This window comes from Phytophthora cinnamomi (assembly GCF_018691715.1).
Source record: "Phytophthora cinnamomi strain GKB4 chromosome Unknown Contig46, whole genome shotgun sequence".
NCBI classification, from domain to species: Eukaryota; Oomycota; class Peronosporomycetes; order Peronosporales; family Peronosporaceae; genus Phytophthora; species Phytophthora cinnamomi.
In genome coordinates this window covers 88163-108896 of record NW_027150979.1, presented here as the reverse complement: position 1 = coordinate 108896, position 20734 = coordinate 88163, and the positions used below count along the sequence as shown (strand labels likewise).

The 20734-nt window shown below is 52.2% G+C and overlaps 5 protein-coding genes across 8 annotated transcripts; 3 read left to right on the top strand and 2 right to left on the bottom strand.

Annotated features, from left to right (window-relative positions):
- Positions 1-415: 415 nt before the first annotated feature.
- IUM83_12589 (Polyubiquitin) lies at positions 416-1333 on the top strand (the record flags this gene model as incomplete). Its single annotated transcript, XM_067937224.1, has 1 exon — positions 416-1333. One exon carries the CDS (start codon positions 416-418, stop codon positions 1331-1333), a length of 918 nt encoding a protein of 305 aa, XP_067790491.1.
- A 235-nt stretch (positions 1334-1568) lies between these two features.
- On the top strand, positions 1569-3890 carry IUM83_12588 (the record flags this gene model as incomplete). 3 transcript variants are annotated; one of them, XM_067937222.1, is made up of 8 exons in its annotated part: positions 1569-1810; positions 1884-2100; positions 2172-2270; positions 2331-2444; positions 2507-2767; positions 2828-2977; positions 3653-3772; positions 3843-3890. In XM_067937222.1, the coding sequence occupies 8 exons, from the start codon at positions 1569-1571 to the stop codon at positions 3888-3890; spliced, it is 1251 nt and encodes a 416-aa protein (XP_067790488.1). The 3 variants fall into 3 exon arrangements, with proteins under 3 accessions (XP_067790488.1, XP_067790489.1, XP_067790490.1); XM_067937221.1 differs by having other exon boundaries at positions 1881-2100; XM_067937223.1 differs by lacking the exons at positions 3653-3772; positions 3843-3890 and having other exon boundaries at positions 1881-2100; positions 2526-2767; positions 2828-2864.
- A 2274-nt stretch (positions 3891-6164) lies between these two features.
- IUM83_12587 (uncharacterized protein) lies at positions 6165-7049 on the bottom strand (the record flags this gene model as incomplete). Of its 2 annotated transcripts, XM_067937219.1 has the most annotated exons (2): positions 6445-6452; positions 6674-7049. In XM_067937219.1, the coding sequence occupies 2 exons, from the start codon at positions 7047-7049 to the stop codon at positions 6445-6447; spliced, it is 384 nt and encodes a 127-aa protein (XP_067790486.1). The 2 variants fall into 2 exon arrangements, with proteins under 2 accessions (XP_067790487.1, XP_067790486.1); XM_067937220.1 differs by having other exon boundaries at positions 6165-7049.
- Positions 7050-7201: 152 nt separating this feature from the next.
- On the bottom strand, positions 7202-10150 carry IUM83_12586 (putative exportin-T; the record flags this gene model as incomplete). The annotated part of the gene is made up of 3 exons (XM_067937218.1): positions 7202-7588; positions 7680-7814; positions 7892-10150. 3 exons carry the CDS (start codon positions 10148-10150, stop codon positions 7202-7204), a joined length of 2781 nt encoding a protein of 926 aa, XP_067790485.1.
- A 2538-nt stretch (positions 10151-12688) lies between these two features.
- IUM83_12585 (uncharacterized protein) lies at positions 12689-20289 on the top strand (the record flags this gene model as incomplete). Its single annotated transcript, XM_067937217.1, has 3 exons — positions 12689-12776; positions 12831-12875; positions 20111-20289. The coding sequence occupies 3 exons, from the start codon at positions 12689-12691 to the stop codon at positions 20287-20289; spliced, it is 312 nt and encodes a 103-aa protein (XP_067790484.1).
- Positions 20290-20734: the final 445 nt, after the last annotated feature.

Sequence of the window (20734 nt, the reverse complement as noted above, 5' to 3'; positions counted from 1 at the left end):
AGCACACGCCAATACAGCCCCCCAAAGTTCAGGCGCGGCTAGCAAGCAGCGCAGAGATAAAGCAGCGCCTGCGAGTCGCAGCCTGCGACGCCCTCCTCCGTTTCACTGCGAACGGAACGTTTCTTTTTTCTCAGGTCGTCCTCGAGACCCACACTATCTGTGGCACCTACCCGGTACTTCGTCGAAACACTTGGGTTTTGTATACTCGAACCGACCTGAGAATAAGGGTACCCTGCATCCCCTACCCCTGCTCTAGATCTTTCCCGCACAAATATCCGCAAACGCCACATTACTGTGAGGCCGACTTCAACAGCTATTTTCCAACCCAGACGGGATCTCGAGGGGTTCTCGACGTTCATTTCCCATTTGGATCGCGAGCGCACAAGCAAACTCAAGAACTCCAGCACAAGCCACGATGCAGATCTTCGTGAAGACGCTGACCGGCAAGACCATCACGCTCGACGTGGAGCCGTCGGACTCGATCGACAACGTGAAGCAGAAGATTCAGGACAAGGAGGGCATCCCGCCTGACCAGCAGCGCCTGATCTTCGCTGGCAAGCAGCTTGAAGACGGCCGCACGCTGAGCGACTACAACATCCAGAAGGAGTCTACGCTGCACCTGGTGCTGCGTCTGCGTGGTGGCATGCAGATCTTCGTAAAGACGCTGACGGGCAAGACCATCACGCTCGACGTGGAGCCGTCGGACTCGATCGACAACGTGAAGCAGAAGATTCAGGACAAGGAGGGCATCCCGCCTGACCAGCAGCGCCTGATCTTCGCTGGCAAGCAGCTTGAAGACGGCCGCACGCTGAGCGACTACAACATCCAGAAGGAGTCTACGCTGCACCTGGTGCTGCGTCTGCGTGGTGGCATGCAGATCTTCGTAAAGACGCTGACGGGCAAGACCATCACGCTCGACGTGGAGCCGTCGGACTCGATCGACAACGTGAAGCAGAAGATTCAGGACAAGGAGGGCATCCCGCCTGACCAGCAGCGCCTGATCTTCGCCGGCAAGCAGCTTGAAGACGGCCGCACGCTGAGCGACTACAACATCCAGAAGGAGTCTACGCTGCACCTGGTGCTGCGTCTGCGTGGTGGCATGCAGATCTTCGTGAAGACGCTGACCGGCAAGACCATCACGCTCGACGTGGAGCCGTCGGACTCGATCGACAACGTGAAGCAGAAGATTCAGGACAAGGAGGGCATCCCGCCTGACCAGCAGCGCCTGATCTTCGCTGGCAAGCAGCTTGAAGACGGCCGCACGCTGAGCGACTACAACATCCAGAAGGAGTCTACGCTGCACCTGGTGCTGCGTCTGCGTGGTGGCAACTAAGTGCCGCTTGGGATTTCCTTGCAATTGATTGCTGCGGGATGAAGTTAGTTCTGTGGCTGCAGGAACCGAAGATACTACGAATAGATAGCCCTGCTATCGAGTCATGAAAAATATATGGAACTCTTCTGGTATAATTTTTGTGAAAGAGAGTGGTAGCGGTTTCTGTGTATTTTTATCGCGTGAGCTGTAGTCCGTGAGCGTTGGATGGCAGTTGAGACCTGTTCTCCAAACGACCATGAAGTCCGAGACCGAGCTGAGTGACAAGGAGTGGCGGCAAATGCGGCGGCAAATGTCCAAGCTCGACTTCGATCCAGTGCCGGAGACGCCTGCTCTGGTGCCGCGGTCCCTTTACGGTGACAGCGATAAGGATCTCGTCTCAATTTGTGAAGAACGGGGGGAGAAACCTGAAGAAACCCGTGAAAGTGCTGCGCTTGATGATGGAGGCTCCACCCACAACGACTCACCAAAGAACCGCAGGTGAGTTTGCGCTGCAACTTTACAAGCTAGAACATTCTGCTGATTGTAGCACTATAATGACAAACCCTAGTAGCCCCAACGCCATCAACCAAGAGATGCCCGAGAAGATCAGCATTAAAATTGGAAGTGAACTTCCTTCCACATCAATGGCAGTGTCTCCGCTAATCACGAATCGATATCGCCCCCGCGAGAAAAAACTTTCACACAAGGCCAAGCTTGATGATGCTGATATTGCAGTGCTTGATGCTCAAATGGCAATGGCTCAAGAGGCGACACGTCGCTCGATTATGGTTGGACTTGTGGCCACCCTTGGTTGTTGCGAGCGGAAACTAAACACTTTTATTTATGTGATGTGTGATAGGGTGCATTTATGGAGCTTAGGGCGAAGAAAGCAAAGAGCGAAGCTCTGGAACGGACAGAGCTGTCAGCGGCACATATGAGCGACGTAGCATCACTACAAGTAAGCTTTCCACATGCTTCGAATTCATCTCTGTCTAGGCTTGACATATCGTGCGCGTAGAGAAAGGTGGAAGATCTGAAAATGCAGGTTTCTGGAGCGGAGATTCAGCGAGAGCAACAAGACCTACTGCTCGATCGGTTCTCGGAGTTCACAGCCAAACAACTGAACAAAAACGTAAGATTCGGGGTCTTTTTCTACTTTGACGTATCTCGTCGACTTACTTGCTCAATGAATAGCAAATGCGCTGGGGTGAAGATCGTTCGCGAGATATATGCTTTCGCGTGTGGAATAAAGCAGCACAACGATCGGCAGCGAAGCGTAATGCTCTTCGGCGCGTACTCGGGCAATCGTGCAAGCGACAGCTACTTGCAAGTCTTTGTCACTGGAAAAAAAATGTTCAAGCGTTTGTACTCCAGAAGCTGCTTCAAGATCAGCGTGATCGATATGAGCATCGTATCGTTGAGATGGCCAAAGAGTATCAGCTCAGAATTCACCAGGTACTTATCTAGTGAGGGAGGGGTTACTCTGTTCACGACTAACGCGCAATCTGTCTACAGCTTCAACAGGAAATTGACGAGGCCAAATGCCAAGTAGCTGAATCTCAGAAGTGCCGACAAAAACTGGAAGAAGACCTCCGCCTGATTTTTTTGCGAGGCGTGTCGGCAATGAACATTGAGGCTTTAACAGCCTTTGGGTCAAGTCACAAGGTGAATCACAAGCTAAGCGCCGCCAAAGTTACTGGCCCGATCAAAAGCAATGCTTCCTCTTCCTCAAAGGATCTCGTAGCCACGCCAGCCCCAAAAGAGCTATCTCCAGAAATCCCGCTAGAAGCTACCGTTCCTGCTCCTATCGCAGTCACCGTGGGCTCAAGCTCTGTTCCTGTGGCTCATCCAAATTCTTCTCATCCACCAGCGAACCATACTCGAGCTACGGGTAGATGGTCGCAATCTACCACCACTTCTGGGCTGTACAGCGCCGAAATGATTCGCCAGCACGAATTGTCCTTGCCAGTTGGCCGCCAGCCTGCGAGTCGATCAGCATTCACCTCATATCGGCCATATTCAGCTCCATCGCCAAAGAGGAAGAAATCGGTCTCTCAGTCGAATGCCAAATATCAGGTGGAGATGCAGTACATGCGAAGTACAGTGGCGGCGTCAGCGGCACGAGGGAGCGGCAGCACATATACACGGCCATTGTCAGCGAGTCGTTCACAGTTCTCTTCGACAAGAACGCACAGGTCGCAATGCTTGTAAAGCGTTAAATAGTGCCAAAAATGGACAGCGTTTCGCTTGCTTTCTTAGCTCTATTTCTGCTCAGCAGTCACTTCGGGGATCACACTGTTTCAAAGTCCTCAACATCCGCATCGTGGGATGAACCGACAGCAAGTCGGCATTGAGGAGCAGCACCCCGCTCCACGCCTTGGGCTTCGGGAAGAAGAGTTCCAGGAAGGTTTTGATCGGCTCAATGCAGAGATTCTGAACGATGGCGAGGAAGAGGACGGGGTACGACAGCACTTTAGCGCTGAGCTTGTCTCCTGCGTTGTATTTCTCTCACGTGTGCCACGGATCATAGATTGACTTAGAAGGCTATGAAGAGTACTTGGAGCGCTTGAAAAGGTAAAAACAGTTAGAGCATTTTATTTGTACGTATTTGTGTGCTCACAGAACCGTACGAGTTACCTACATGCAGCAAGGCAGCAGTTCGTCCTTGTAGTGCTCGACTTGTACGTCCGTTGTCCATGGAAACCAACGCAGACATTCCAGTACCCACTAGACCTACACGACCAGTAAGTGCTCGCCCCCGCATGCGAACTACACCGAGAGGTTCCTCAGATGATCACACTTTGAACGGCTCCCAATCGCGCACAAACGGTGCGGGTGTGAGGCGAAAGCGGCAAGGCGAGAGGCTAGTTCACGCTCGGATCCGAGCTGTATACAACGATGTTGGTCGATGCTCTTTTCCCGTGAAACAAATATCAAAACCTTACAACGCGGCATCAACGCTTAATAGCAAGAGCAAGGGCTTCCAAGACGCAGAAGTTCATGATGAGTACTATCGCTTACTGGACGCGGAGAGTGAGCTAAAGGCTGTCTGCCTTCAAGAGCAGCAAAAGCGTGTGAAGGCAGTCGCTCACGCGCGTCGGCTAGAAGAAATCATATCGATGAAAGACAAGAAAATTGAGTCCTTGCTTAATGCGAAGACTGTTGGTGCCGATAGGACTTTGGGTACCAGCAAAAGTGTTGTCCAAAGAGAAGTGGCGGAAAGGGATCGACAATTCCATACTTTAGTTCAGCGACTAAAGCAGAAGATTGCCCAGCAATCACAGCTACTCAGCTCATACGAGGAAGCGATGCAATCTCTCCGCAGCAGCATTAAGAGTACGAACCTCACGGAACTCGAGGAGGAGCGAAGTCAGCTGTATCAAGAGTTGCGCCACCACCAAGAACTCTTGGGTCGACAGCGGCTTGAATGGGAATCCCATCAACAGAAGTTGGTAGCCTTGGCAGAGGCGGAGGCGATCAACAAATTTCAGATCGCCAAGCTACAGCAAGACAACAAAGTTATTGCCCACGAAAAGCGGAAGTTGGAGCAAGAAGTTGGGTTCCTGAAATCGCGGGTAGAGCTGCTTCAAAGTAATCTGAGTTTGGAGCAGCGCAAGCGTACGTACGACCGCGAGTTCAGTGAAAGTGTTGGAAAGCATACTTCTTCGTCACCAACGCAAAAGGTGATGCTGGCTCAAGCACTTGAAGAGATGAAAAAGCTGATGCGGAGGGAAACAGTAGCCTCCATCAGACGCGAAAAGTTGAAATCACCGAAGTCGGGCACCATCCCGCCTCGGCCAGATAGTTTTGCCTCGCCAAGTGTGACTGCTTTTCCAACTGCGTTGGCTACTGTTTCAGAGCTAAAGACCCCAAGTAGAGCAAAACTACCTCCTCCAAAATCACCTCGTCCTTCTAGTGCTGCTTCTACCCGCTCAACCAGCACGTCGACACGCCAGGTGCTTCAAAGAATGCAACAGAGTTTCGATAACAGTCAGCAAGAGATTAAGGTTGGTGTCATCGCTGCTGGTTCTACTATTTCTCGTGAATCACACGCCTCAAGTGTTAAAGATCAAGGCAGGCAGGAGAACTCGCGTTTCGGAGTTGAGGCCGAACTTGCTGGCACTCATAATGAAACTGGAACTCCTATTGAGCAAGCCGGGCAAGAAGGTGCTAAGATATCTCCGCAAGATATTACCGATGTCTGCGCAGGCGAATGCGCTGAAATGCAAGAACAAAGCAAGCAGGAGGCCTCGGGTCCAGCTTGCCAGGCTAGCAACCCCGAACCAGATCCTGGCGGTGGCGAACAACCTCTGAGTATTGTCGCTAACCAAACAGAGCCCACCGCGGATCAAGCTGATGACGAAGAAATGGAGTCAAGGCAGCAGCAAGCACTTGCTGCCGTCCAGAGTGTTTTACGCTTTGATGTTGACGACGAATTCGACAGTGAGATGTCGGCGGATTTGCTGGACGACGCACAGCATCCGATGCTCAGAAGCGATACTGAATCAACTATTACAAGGGCTGAGGCAGCCCTTGACAAAGTCTCGCCAAATGCAGAGACTGGAGTCGTAGGATTGAGTGAAGCTCCTCTCCCGCTACAATCTTCCAGCGGCCCGCGAGAAGATCCGCTAGACAGTGGAAGCCAATTTTCACAGTCATTAGACGATATGTATCCGTCCGATTTCCTCGACACGGATGCACAGGCCTCTACAGGGAATGAGAACGAGGATGAATAGATATATAGGCTTGATCTACATTCGTGGGGCTTCGCCTGGCTTTCAAGCGAAGAAAAATTAGCGTTCGTTCTCCTTATTTTATCTATCACTAGAAGGCTCATCGTTTACAGTCGAGCTCATGGGGCTTGTTTGCGGGAGTTTTCACGCGTGGGTCGACGTCCACGCGACTTCCCCCGTGCTCGCACATGCACCGGTTCAAAGAACTCCACGTGCTTGCTGCTTTTGGTGTCTTCGGGTTTCGAGCGGTGGCCCAACAACTTAAGAAATCCACCACTGTTGTGAGAATAGTGCCCCGTTTCGCCGTCCGACTGGTTCTCCACATCCCGTTTGTTCTTTTCCGCTCGCTCTTGTGCACGCTTGTGGACCAGTTCCAGATACATCTCGCCATCATCCGAGTTAAAGAGCTGCGAGTAGTACTCGAACAAAGCTGCAATGCGGGCCTCAATCTTGGCGTCGTCTTTGGCTTCGCCGCTTTCGAGGTGCACCAGCATCTTGTTCTGAGCTGGAAAAGGTGCGATACCGGGCAGTTCTTGTGCCGTAGGGTACTGTTGATGATGTTGCCCGCTGTGCAGGGTGTGATGGGTGTGCTGGTTATTAGGTGCTCCTTGGGCTTCCGCCTCCGCACCACCTGCGCTTTTCTTCTTCTTCAGACCGAACGTGTGCCGCACGAAGCTCGAGAGGGAGGTAGGGGACCCCTTGGACACGGAGGACACGGACGAGCGCGACGTCGACGACGAGTTCGACAGGAAGCTCTCGCGCCCAGTGAGCAGCCCGCCGTGGGGGTCTCCGTGCTTCTCAACGTAGAGCCGCACGAACTCGCGGTGCATTCGCATGAGCGCCTGGAAGGAGCCGGAGAAGCCCAGGCGCGTGTGGCTCTCCCGCGGCGGGCCCACGACGAGCTCCACGTAGTAGCGCACGCGGAGCTTGGACTTCTTGGCGTCCGTCACATTTCTCTCCTCCTTGTGCGCGGTCACGTCCAAGCCGATGGGCGTCCGAGCCATGATGACACTTGCTTGCTGGACGCTCGCTGCTGCCTTTCGAGTAATGGGGGCGGTACCTGCCTGTAATCGACTGAAAGAAAGCCGGATGCGTACAGAAAAATGGCGTCTGGGACGTGATAAAGTGGCTGCCTACTTCAACATGTATTGGAGAGCTAAGGAGACTGCTTCTCATCGTCCAGAGGCTCGTGAACGCGATGCACGTCTACGATCCATCGACCCAGCGTCTTGGCGCACGACGCCAAGACGCTGTCGCCCTCGAACATGGATTCGTCGACCGCCAGTTCCTTCTCGTAGTCGGCTTCTGTAGGCGGCTGGAGGAACCCACTGAACGGCTCCTTGCCCAGCGTGACCGTGTCTGATACCGAGCTAGTAGCGCGCTCCTTCTGGTCAGCAACCTCGTGGCTATCCATCACGGAGGTGGACAAATCAACCTTCTTCATCTGCTGCTCGTAGATCATGCGCTCCATCGTGCCCGTGCTCACGAGTCTGTACACGTGCACAGTTTTGACCTGGCCGATGCGGTGCGAACGGCACATGGACTGACATAAAGGAAGTAAGCCCACAATGAAATAGAACGTTAGCGTTGCCAACGCGTACTCCCACAACGCTGGTTTTCTGTTTCCCACTCACCTGGTGGTCGTTAGAAGGGTTCCAGCTCACGTCGAACAACACGAGTCGATTCGCCGCATGCAGATTGATGCCCTCAGCACCAGCGCGCGTCGACACCAAAAGTAACTTGACCGGCGACTCAGTCGAGCTAAACCGCTGTAAAAATCAGACACGACAGCGAGACTTTTAGTAACCAGCAGCGTTTCGAGCACTCGAGCATCGCAGCGCCGTACCTGAATGAACTCCACGCGCTTAGCACCATTTGTACTACCGTCAATCTGTAAGAACCACTCACTTGATGAGACTACGGCAGTGGCAGCAGCAACTTTCCGAGTGGATGGACCATTGACACCAGCTTGGTTTCGACGCTTGCGCAAAATCCCAGCGGGGTCGCGATTGGGGCGTGGAGCAATTCTGCGGCGCTTGGGTTGACTGGAAGTACCTGCTTGCTTCCGAGCTTTTGCTGCGTCGTCTACAGCGCGTGATGGGCTGAAGCTACTTGCACGCAGGAAGTCGGAGATCACTTTCAGCGTAGGAACGCTTTGAGAAAACACGACCACCTTGTCGCCACATGCGAAACTCTCTTCTATTATGCGCAGCAGCACGGCCATCTTCCCACTGTTTTCCAACACCTCTGTGTGGTAAGTATTCGCAGCAATCTGTGCTGATGGTTTCAGGATAGCAGTAGCGGTGCTCGCATTAAGCACTCGCCCAATATCGTTGCCTCCAAGGATTACGGAGCGTGCCCATTCGTACGACTTTTGTGTGTCCGTGAGCTTCTGCCGCTTTCTACGCCTTTGCGCAGCAGCAATCTGTCGTTTTTCCTGCAAACGTTCTTCGCTCTCCCATCCCCAACCACCCGAATAATCTAAAGCCACCAGATCGTCATTCGATTCATCGTAATCCTCCAGCAATAATGCAGATCCATCACCCTGCGAAGGGCAAAGTTTTGAATAAATAATATCCGGGTGGTTCATCACCTGCAGCAAAGCCGCGTATGCCGTCAGAAGGTCGCCGGTGGTAGCACCAGGGGAACCGCTGTCGCCGTAAGAATTGAGAAAGTCGCAATACAATTGGTATTGCACTGGAGAAAGCTTGCAGTACAAAATCCACTCCATCTTGGGTGGCAACTGAGATCGCAACAGTGCTTTACCACGGCGAAGCACTACACTCTGCAACCGCTCAATCAGTTCTTGACAACGTGCTGCATTTCCTTCCAGAATAGGCCGCTCGTACTTCGCACGGAACTCCTCGTAGCTACCAAGAAAACCCTCCCGCGCAAAATTGACCATGCACCAGTACTCGGATAGCGAGTTCTGCACTGGGTAGCCGGTGAGCACCAAACGCCGGGGGGACTGTATCTGAGCGACACTTTGACAAAGCAACGAGCTTGGATCTTTCATTCGATGACCTTCATCCATAACCACGAGATCAGCACCAGGAGCACACAACAGGCGTCGGAACTCTTGGGCTGTGCGCTGCACTTTGGCTGTCTCCTGAGCAGAGGCACTGGTAATTTCCATCGTTGCTGAAGTCATACGTGAGCACACCCGAATAGATGAGTCCTCCTCAGTAGCACAGCTCACTGGCGTAGTTGTTGGATTCAGTAGCCCACGATACATTTCGTACCCCATGAGCAGCACACCGCCGATGCGCTTCCATCGCTGTAAAAGCCGCAGTCGGCCCGCAGTGGTGCCCTTTGTTGAGGAGGAATCCAGCGTCAATACGGGGCAGCGCTCACGCGCCTCGGCACTGAGCCACTTTTTAAACTCGGAATCCCAGTTCGGCAAGCAAATGGCTGGACAGAGCACCAGCACCGTCGCCGGTGGGTTATCCTCCTCGTGAATCGTGTCTAGATCAGCCGCTGTTTGAGAATCCCTCTTATTTGCATGGGGATGTTGCAAGTCGTTCTTGTTACTATGTCGCTTTGTCGCCTCGATCTCGTCCACTAGGAAGGAATAAATAACTGTAATGACTTGCAGTGTCTTGCCGAGTCCCATATAGTCTGCCAGAATGCACCCACGGCCGGCGGTCACGTGGGAATGCAGGAACTGAACACCTTCCACTTGATGCGGCTTCAACAAGACCTTGATTTCTCGCGCGATCCACACGTCATCTTCTTCATTCTTCAGTCTATCAGTGGTAGTCGAGCCTAGCCGCACACGGCCATACTCGTCCGTCTCCTCGTCGACGACGACTTGGTCCTGATCCGATTCAAGCGGGCTTGCAGCTTCCACGCTCGTGGTCTCGTCGTCTCCGCCCACCATGGGGTCTTCGTCGCCGGGACAAATGCAAGGCAGCATCATGCAGCTCGTGCACTGCGACGTGGCATCTGCTGCGAATAGCTGACGCAGCTTCGCTTTCGTCGCTGGGGCGCCAGCGGCACCAGAGATGTGCACGCTCTGTACCTCCGCCGAGAAGTCTACAGCGTCCTCGACGTCACCAACGCAGATGCAGGGCAACAAGCCGCAAGTGCACCCATTGCCGCTCATGATAGCTTGTTTGTAGCTCGTCTACCAGTGGATCCTCACTGTTTAACTATGTCATTAAGTCGGGGCTCGTAGTGACTTCTATGTGGCCAATCACCGAACCGTATTTCCAGTGATTGGTATTGCGAAAGCCGATTAGTTTGTCCTGTCGAATTAGGCAGTACAGACGCTGATTCTGATTAGTTTGTCCGATTACCGCATAACCGAACTCATACAGTGTTGGCGGATAGTATACTGCCACCCCGATTTTTTGCTTTATTTTATCCAATACGAGGCGTTTTGCGACGCGCTTTTGTCCAATCGAAAGAGCGCTCTAATACGAAGCGAACGCTACTCGATCCAGCTCACTCCGCTTCTTGCTCACTGCGCAACCGCAATTAAACGCCTCACTCGCTTGGCAGTGCTGGCGGTTAGTATACTGCCGGTGCGTATTTTACTGATATGGAGGCGTTGCTTTCGCATGCGCTTCTAGCCCTGTGATCAGCAATTAAATGTGCATATGCTACTGTATTGTTTGTCATGTATTCGTGTTAGCAGCATGCCCAGGGGGACCAAACTTACCGAAGAAGAGCAGCACCGATAACGGCCTTCTCTGAGGCGGGACTGAGCGATAGAGCTATAGCGACACGTGTGCAGCGTTCTAGACCCGTTGTACACGCCTTCCTATCTGATCCAGAGGGCTACACCAAGGTTAAACGATCGGGAAGACCAAAAAGCTCACGCCGAAGGCACGTCGCCGGCTGCTTCGTGAAGCTTCGAAGGGTCAACTCATCTATGCGAAGCTCAAAGTGGCGCTGGAGCTACCTGTAAGTGCGCGCCGGATCCGTGAAATCCTTCAGGCGGATCCTAACATGAACTACGAGAAGCGTAAAGCTTCGCCTGTGTTGACTAAGAAGCACAAGGAGGCTCGTCTCACGTGGGCCCGAGCTAAGGTGATCTGGGACGTGACAAAATGGGGAAACTGCGTCTTTTCAGACGAAAAGAAGTTCAATCTGGACGGGCCAGAATGCATGCAGTACTATTGGCACGATTTGCGCCGCGAACCCGAGATCTACTCTACTCACCAAAGTGGCGGAGGAAGTGTCATGGTTTGGGCTGCATTTTGTGCTAGCGGTAAGTCTGAATTAGTGATTTTAGAGGGAAATCAACACAGTGAGCGGTACATCTATACTCTCTCAGAGTATTTGCTGCCGTTCATTGACCGCGTGTACGGCCGAGAGTGTGTCTTTCAACAGGACAACGCCTCAATCCATACTTCAGGGGCCACGAAGGAGTTCCTGAAGGAGGAAAACGTGGACGTGATGGACTGGCCAGCCAAGTCGCCCGACCTGAACCCCATAGAGAATATGTGGGGGGTCCTGGCTCGTGCTGTCTACGCTCACGGACGACAATTTCAGACACGTGAAGACCTCATCGAGACGATCAAGGCATCGTGGGCTGCGATGGGGCAGGATCTCATCACAAAACTGGTTGAGTCTATGCCAAAGAGGTGCATCGCTACGCTGGAGCTCCATGGGGCAAAGACCAACTACCTAGTGCAATTCAAGCGTCAAACAACCAGTACAAGTCGCGCAAACCGAACTGGCAGTATTGTAACCGCCAGGTACGTCAACTTCAACTTCAACATTTTTACGGTTGTATCGCAAGTACGTGTCAGATTGAAATGAATCGAGTAGCGTTCGCTTCGTATTAGAGCGCTCTTTCGATTGGACAAAAGCGCGTCACAAAACGCCTCGTATTGGATAAAATAAAGCAAAAAATCGGGGTGGCAGTATACTATCCGCCAGCACTGTACTGTAGTTCGCAGATATATCATAGTTCGCACCTCGGATCAACCAATCAAAAATCGGCGACGTTATAAATAAATCCGTAAGTTTTATGTTTAATTGAAGGTTATAAATCAGATTGCGTCAAAACCAGTCAATTGCAGGGGGATCCGCGCCAATCCGGCTTCACAATCACATTTCGCGTCAAGCCACCACCTCGCTCCACAGCTCCTAGCCACCAAACGTGCCCTCTAGCATGCCTCGCACCCGAAGAAGGCGAACCACGGGCAATGGCTCAAAACCTAAGGTGTACATACGAGTAGCGGTCTCCTACCGCTTTAAGCTACGCGTGGCTAAGTACCTTGACCATCACAGCATGGAGGACACAATTACTTGCTTCTCGCCAGGTCTAGACCGTGTCCAAGTCCGCTGAATGAAGCGCCTTTACTACTCCTGGATGGTGCTAGAGAGTTCATTAAGGAAACTTGTGCCTCTGGACTAGGCGGTCACCATCGCCATCGGGCTGGTGGCATGAGCGCAACGCTGCCGGCTGCCGCTGAAGAGCAGCGTGTGTGGTGGGTCAATGACCTCCGAGCGGATGGCGTGCCTGTGACAGGGCTGATGTTAAAGTTGCAGGCTCGCAATCTTTACGCAACTACAGCTCCCTCGTGGGGCTTTCATAGCTTCATGGTCATGGAGAAAGCATTTTCTTCGTCGCCATAAGCTGGCGATCCGTCGGCGGACGTGACAAGGCCAAACGACTCCAGAAGATACAATGGAGAAGCTGGCTGAGTTCAGTCGCCAAATAGAAGCGAAGATGAAGGGGTTCGAGATCTCTAATATCTACAACGCGGATCAGATTGGTACGAGACGTTCTAGATTGCTATGCTGCAATTATGCTAACGGTACTGGTGCAGGTGTGAACTACGAGTATGTGCCAACCGCAGCTGTCAACAAAAGGGGTACAAAGACGGTGTGGGTGAAGTGATCGGGAAAGTCAAAGGAGCGCGTGACAGCGATGCTGTTAGCTGATAGTGATCGCATCAAGGCTAGTCCCTTCCTGGTCTTTAAGACACGCCCATCCAAGGTCGCTGAGAGAGCGAGGGAAAACACGGTGTTCCGTCATGCTTTGGTCACAAGCTATGGGACGAGCTGAAGGCGCAGCATGTTCGCGTCCAAATCTACGCGAACCGAGCTAGATGGTGGAATAGCGAGTTACCCATCGAATTTTTGTGCTATCATTCTGGTCGCAAAGAAAACATGCATGAGCCCTTATTGCTCTTGTGGGATAACTTCGGGGCATTGGTACCATGATGTATTACTTTGGGCTACGTCGAGCTCATGAAGGTCCCTCCAGGCAACACGTACGTGTGCCAGCCAGCCGATGTGGCTTGGAACCGACCTCACTAATGGGCCTTCTCCAGCAACATTGTGTACCAATACAAGCAATTGACCCTCGCAGAGACATCGAAGCAGAGGAAGAAGTAGAGGAGGAAGTCGTTGGATGGAAATTTTGACTATCTTTACCTCTAAAATAGACGCCCCTTCAGGCATCACTTCACCAACATATTTTTTGCTTCACCACGTCACACCGTACCCCGCCGTTTCGCGCCGCGCCTCTTGGTGCATCTCCGCTGTCGTGCTTCGCGCGCTACGTTGCCCCTGCCGCCACGCTGCACCACCCGCTGTCCCCCGTCGAGCCGCGCTGCGTGCCGTAGCTCACGTGTTGTGAACCGGTGATGCGAGGGATAGAGCAAATTGGAAACTAAGAATTGAAAGTTAGCTGTGTTCCGTGATCCTAACGCTACACTAACTGCATGCATGCACTAGGGAGCTCCTGGGCTGCCGCCTTGACTGGGTTCGCACGCGAGGTTGGGTGTACATCCAAGTTGGGTGTCAGCTGGCTCCAGTTAGCTCCAATTGGGTGAATAGATGTAGTTTCCGACCATCGCCTGTCGGGATACGACACCGCACCTAATAGAGATCACTGGGAGGAATCGATCCTCCAACTACCGGCAAGATGCTTTCCCATTAAGCTACAGTGGTAGGTCTACAACAAAGATACAATATCCGTTAGTATAGCTACTGCTGTAGTATGGCAATAACTCCTACGAGGCGATCATCTTCACGTGTTGGATGGGGCATTAACCTTTGTTAAGGCGACAACCCTGCTAGGACACTCAGCCCCCCCCCCCCCCCCCCCCCCCCTCAATTCGCTTCACGGTCAATCCAACACTGACTTCGCCAAACAGTCTGCCATTCGTTTTCCTTTAGCCCGCTATTCGGTAACCAGATGCAACCTAAGTTTTGGGTGGTCTTTTTCTTGCAGGTACGATCATACGATTTTGATGCGATTGGGGTGCGAATTAAGAGTTTCGTTATGCGGTAGTTCAAGCATCATGTCAACGAGGCTCTGCCAGCCAGCCGCTGGCAGTCTCTTTTATAGATGATATTACATTTAGGAGGAAAACCAATTTAGAAACAACACAGTTCTTATTTTAACCTAGACCGGCTTCTCGGTGTCTTTATTTAATTATATTCGTGGACTCGAATATAATTAATTCAAGTCAACGTTAGATCGTACGCTTTCTCATACACGTAGCGCACGTGTAAGCTGTAGTAAGGAGCTAAAGTAGGCCCACTGCAAACGGAGCAGTTACTAAACGTCCACCACATATCGTCGGAAAGATTGTCACAGCAGTAGAGAGGAGACGGAAACGAGCTGAGCTGGTTGAGCTGCTGCACCCGTCGGTTCTGTATCGCAGCGCTTACACTTGCTGCTGCAAGCCTTCCGTATCGTAAACAATAGTCTACCTATGTGTAGTGGTGAGAACGAGGAATCACGAATAATTGAATAGGATGTGGTGAGAGAAGAGATGCAGACTACGCTCAATGCAGAACGAATTGTGAGGCAATTATTGAGCTGCATAGCTGTGCCAAAGCGGAGATAATTGACGTTTTAGACCGCAATCGTTCCGACTGCGCTAATTACAGACTTTTTGACTTGCCGATTAACTTTTCAAAACTTTTTTGGGTTGCGGCTTCATCTTGTGGATGGTTATGGTGGTGTTAGCGAGCGCCTGTGGAAGGGCGTCAAGCAGCTTCAGCAGGCCTTTGGCGTGCAGCTACGGCAACAGCACAGGTCGGTGGAACTCCACGATCTCGGTGGCGTTTCTACGCTACCAATTTTGTGACCGAGCCGACATGACGAAACCTGTGCTGCTGCGGGGCGAATTTTCGGTCCATTGGACTTATAAGGTCACCGCCTCTGCCAAGGGGCTCCACACTGGGCTAATACTAGTTCCAGCGGGTTATACACGTGTCTTCCAGCCAGTAGATGTATGCTGGAACAAGCAACTGAAACAGCGGATCCGCGGCGTGTGGGTGTAGAACCCTGCAATACCAGTTGGATCAGGCCGACAGACGCTCCTTCACCCTGACACCGCCGGACAGAAAGAAGGTAATCGGGTGGATCGCGGATGCGTGGAGCGACATGTCGGCAATCACCGTAGCGAATGAGTTTAACTGCGTGACGGCGGATAGTGCTTTGGACCCAGATCTAGCTGAGAAGTACGACAGCATAGCAAAGAAACTGGCCGCCTTACGTTTGCTAGACAGTCGCATCGGCCAGGTCGAAAAGGATATAGTTGACCTGCATTTGAACATTTGCTGCAATACACAGTCTAATACAAACGATTGCGACCCCCCCCCCCCCCCCCCCCAACCTGATGGTGGCGTCAGATTCGACGTCCCAGCTGATTATGTACCAGACATATGGTTCATCACATAATAATGAAATATTACGGGTGGATATAATATTTGATAGGGATTTGTTCACCCCTACCCTATTCAAACAACAAATTCTATCCGGTATCGCTTTCCCCTTCATTGGCCAAAACCGAAAACACAGAGGCAAATGACGCGAGAGACGTGCAGACGCAGGCGCCCACGATCGACAGCGACCCAGGCGGCGCCCGTAGAGCAGAGCGCCGAGAAGCCGGAGGAGGCCACCACTAAGGGCTACCCGATGCAGGGGGGTGGGGGTGGGGGGTGGGGGTCATCATTGACGTGCAGACGCCGACCGCCACCACCGACTGCGACCTGTAAAGCAGGAGGAGACGCTAACAGACGCAAGCAGCTGGTGTAGGCCGGTGAGAATATATTTCTCGAACTAGTTTGCCTTTGGAGAGCTGTGTGAGTAATTGGTAGAATGGCTAAACTATCTATTTCAGTTAGAAATGCGGTGCTAGCGTTCCAACCTGCCGTGGGCTACACGATTAAGCGACCGACGAATAGGGAAACGTCCTTGATTTTTGGATGGGGTGTACGAGTGGACTATACGGAGAATGATGAATCGAATTTGGGCTGGGTCTGCCTTGCCAACGAAGCGTGTCGACTTGTTGGTGTAAGGTGGTGCTGTCGCGAGGAAGGATATCCAGAGCAACGGTGTAACGGATTACACGCACAAGTGGCCACAGCCACTTGTGGGCCTAACAGACAGGACTTTTGTTAGAAGGTTAGGTGCTTTGACACAAGGCTGAAAAGGATTTTCCCGAAAGCCACCAATTGCTTACTGACCCGGTCGGTGACGTGGCTAAATCCGCCATTCTGATTGGCTGGTATTGTCCCCGGACCCGGCTGTGTACCGTGCGACAAGCTCTGAGCCGGAATTCGATTGTGTTCCGCGAAACGAAGTGCGAAGAAACCTAGGATGGGCCCTTTAGGCTTGGGAGACCGCGTTGAGACGAGAAACCCTAAGCACGGATCTCCGTCCAAGCCGCCCCCGTCCTTAGGCGGGTTGACACAAAGAGGAACGTCGAAGACACTTGCACGAATGTGTCGTGTATGGTGTCCCGCCTCGCCTAGGTTTTGAACGCACAAAGGTTTCGTGCACCTGGGGCCCAGAGATTTCCCGTGAAGACAAGTGCACAGTGCCCAGACCGCTGACCACCCGAGACAAACCCAGACAAGCGTCACGCTACAGAGTGGAGTCATCCTACCTTTGACCGCAGAGCCTTAGGCGAGGCAAAGCCCCTGAGTACAGGCTATCCCTGAACGCAGATCTCGGATACACTTGCGTTGAAGGATGACTGACTATGAAGCTCAGTATCAAGTATGCGCGGACTCGTGGAACTTTGCCCGCAGTTGTGTACGAAGCCCCCGAGAAGCCAGTCACGAACAACGATACGTACCTTGAAGCTGTGCAAGATCCAGCCCGGAAGTGTCGACGTCAACAGCTGGCCAGTATAATCAAGCCAAGGCAACGTTGAAGTGATCCGCGTATTCCATATCCCAGTTGGGCCCACTGCGTGTAGGTAAGAGTGGCTACCCATTTCATGTTCACAAGGTTATCTCGGGTGGTTAGTTAGCAGTCACCCCCGGGAATAGCTGATCGACTGCGTACAAGGAGCGATTGTATTTGGTTTGTGTATCTCTCTCTTCGGAGAGTGGTGCGCGTGAAGGAAGAAGCGTTCTAGGCTGACCAGTGCCTTGAGCGTTGATAGTTGACTGGTGTACTACCCACCGCCCGAGGGTCTAAGAATAAGTGGCGACTATTTGTTTGTGTTTAACTCTGTATTTGTATTGGTTATCTGGAAGGGTGTATATTCTGGGGTTCTAACTCGTGGTAGCAACCCTGGTTCCTGCACTGCTTCGACCTCCCGGCCATTTGGATAGTGCGTTCAAGTCAGTGGACGTCACGCCTGACTGGTCAAGGCCTCCAAACCATCAAACAACTCATCCGGTAACCTATCCAGGCTCCCCGAAGATAATCGACACCGACAGGGAACTCACAAGGTCACACGCTACCCTCGTCCGCAGCCCCCCGTAACCTGCGTTGAAGGCTTAAGGGGCTGCGTTCAAGGGTTTACCTTCCCGAGCAGTGCATTTACCCACTTCTCCGGGCTGGCCACCGTACACCTCCCCCCGCCACCATTGCACACAAGACAATACACCCTGTTGAGTCCAAGGTAACGCATTTCGGTGCCTCTCGCGAGCGTGCACTGTAGTGGAGAGACGTCTATCATTTTCGAATTTGCAGGAGAGCATACATTGTTTTGTTTTTTCAGCACGCGTGCTCTCGCTGTTTCAAATGACGGCAATTATGATGCGAGTTTTGTTCACGTCCATCAGGTAAACGTCTCGACTTGGGCTGACATGGGGCCGACAAGGTCAGTAGTAGTGTTTGGTTAAGGCCCAGGAGTGCAGCGATTGCCAAGTATTAGACGGTGTACTAGAGCGATAGCGGCACGAGTCCGCGTCTGTGAAACGATATGTCCCTAGTCACATTGGTAGTGAACACTTGTTTTCATTTTCTCAAAGAGGAAACTCAGTCTTCCATTTATGCCAGCATACACTTTAAAAGAAAACGTGGAGCCCTGGATTTTCAGTGCCTTTGTTTCAGCAGTTTTTGCTGTTCACAGCGGAGCATCAGCAAGATTTTCCCATGCCCAGCAACGCAGATAGCCGATTAAGAGTGGGTATCGTATCGCTGTGCTGAGGCTGCAGCTCGCATTGCAATCTGCTGTTGAATCTGAACTGAAAGAGCACAGACACGAACTGTAGCAATAATGAACTGAATGCTGCTTTCAACGAACTGTTTCATTTCATCTGATGGTCTTGTTTGGCGCTTGTCAAGAACTCTTCCCAATTCAAACCCCACTAATTCAGCAACGTGTTGAATCCCGGCCTCCTCCGCGGAAGGTAACTGCACGATTTTGAGGTCCACCCGCCTGACTACTTCATCCTTAACAAATGCCTCCAGCTTATTTTCAAGTGCTTCTGTATTCGAGGGTTCATTTTCTGGTGTAGCTGAAGTTGCTCTCGTAGGATAGCCAAAACATCTGTTTGGCGTTGAACTTGAAGGTTCATATCTGCACGAGTGACATTAACGAATTTCTGCATCCGCCCTTCAGCTTGACCAACAAGCCGAGTTGTCTCTTGCGTAGCAAGTTGCTGGATATATTCGGTGAATGTATCGTTTAAATGATGATTCGAATCAAGCTGAAGTTGCATTTCTTGTCGTATCTACTTTAGAGAAGGTCGAACGACTCCTCCATCCAATACATAGACGTGTCAATAAGTTTGTGCACAAGCTCATCAAGGTTCTTGATAATGAGCATTTCGTAGCGTGAATCCACCTTGCTTGCAAGCAGCTCATCAAGACGACGTTCCAACAAGGTTCCAACCCGAGTCTCCATAGCTGTGGCAGACTTTTTTGCGAGCTGTTTAACATCTTTGGAAGGGTTAGAACCTAGGCAAGACGTAAGCTGCTCTTCGATTTGCTGTTACACATGAACAGTCACCTCCTTGAAACCAGCGTTACACTTGGAGTGAACAGTCTGCTCAAGTCGTTTAGCTTTTCAGCATAGCTTGAAGAGCGGACTGCGTTTCTCGCTGAACTCTCTGAATTGCCTGGCCAAGCGTCCCATTAAATTCTCCCTCCGATTGCACCCCAAACAGGCTTGTAGGTTTTTAAAGTGAGTGGTCTGTTGTTGAAGTGTGGATCGAATGGGTGCCAATTTTCCTTGAAACTCTTGGATCTTGACCCACTACCTGTTGGCCAGCTCTTTCAACCCGGACTCTGCATAGCTGTGGACCGCCACTAGCGCTGCTTGTTGCGCTTGACGGGGTCCCTTCTGTTGATAATTTAGCATCACATGTTCGCTAGCGAGGGCTTGCGCCTGAACTAGAAAGCGCTCGGTAAGATTTGCTATGCGGTCTTCTGCTTCTGAAACAAGTTGGATCGTAGTTGGAGCGGTGGTCGCTAGGGTATTCTCGTCAGGTACCTCATCGATTCCAGTCACAACGTAAGGTGTCTGGCGACCGTGCGTTGTAGCTCGCGCAGCGCCTTGTGAAGCAGCTCGCGCAGCAGCCGTCTGCAATCGGATCATCGCCATGGTGGTCTTGCTGGATAGAAGCCGTGGTGACTACACAGCATGCACATCCTAACACTATTCTGCACTGCCTATATGGACACTATAACCTCGGTTGCTCAAGAAAGAAGTTAGCTCGTGTTTACCATAAGGACATCAAAACAATCGGAAACTGGATTCATCAATACGAGACAATAGGAACTTCTTTCGCGTACGAGAGGTGGGCTACAAATTTACCAAATCTCAGTGCAAATGGTTGTTTGGGTATTACCAGCAGCAGCCACGTGCTTACCTCGACGAGGCTCGAATTGCTTTTGTAATAGGTGGGCTGACACGGTGGACTCTTCTGCAGCAGAAGGCGGTGCTGGACTACCGCGGGACGCTGGAGGCGGTGACAACGGGCGACGTGGAGCAGACGTCCAAGCCGAGCGACGGCAATGTGGCGATTGGCTGCACGGGAACGGTCCAAGAGGTTGCGGTGGCGACTGCGGACGGCTCCTGAGTGGTCCGCGCCGTGAAGGGTGGTACGGAGGAAGGAAAGAACGAGACGTCAGCGTAGACTCATGTCGAGTCAACGTTGAAGAACGGGGCCAGCGGGCCCAGAACAGCGAGCGGAGACCATTGTCAACGGATTTTGCTGCCAAAGCCGCAGCAGAGAACGATGCGGGCGCATGCGCGTACGAGTTGAGCGAGAGCGAGTCTATGGACGCGCATAACAAGCGGAGCAGCAGCTCCACAGACGAGAGAGGAGATAGCGGCGGACGAACGACGAGGCGTTGACGAAAGCGTCGGTGGGACTGGCATCGCTGGCGACACCTGCGTGCAAACCGAGGACGAGTGAGGGTAGTTAGTGTCCACTTTGGTTGACATTAGCTCAGTGTTGAGCAGCGGTTTCGTAACCCCTAATAAAATTCGGTCGGCCGTGCACACGGACGATCGGGCGCGGC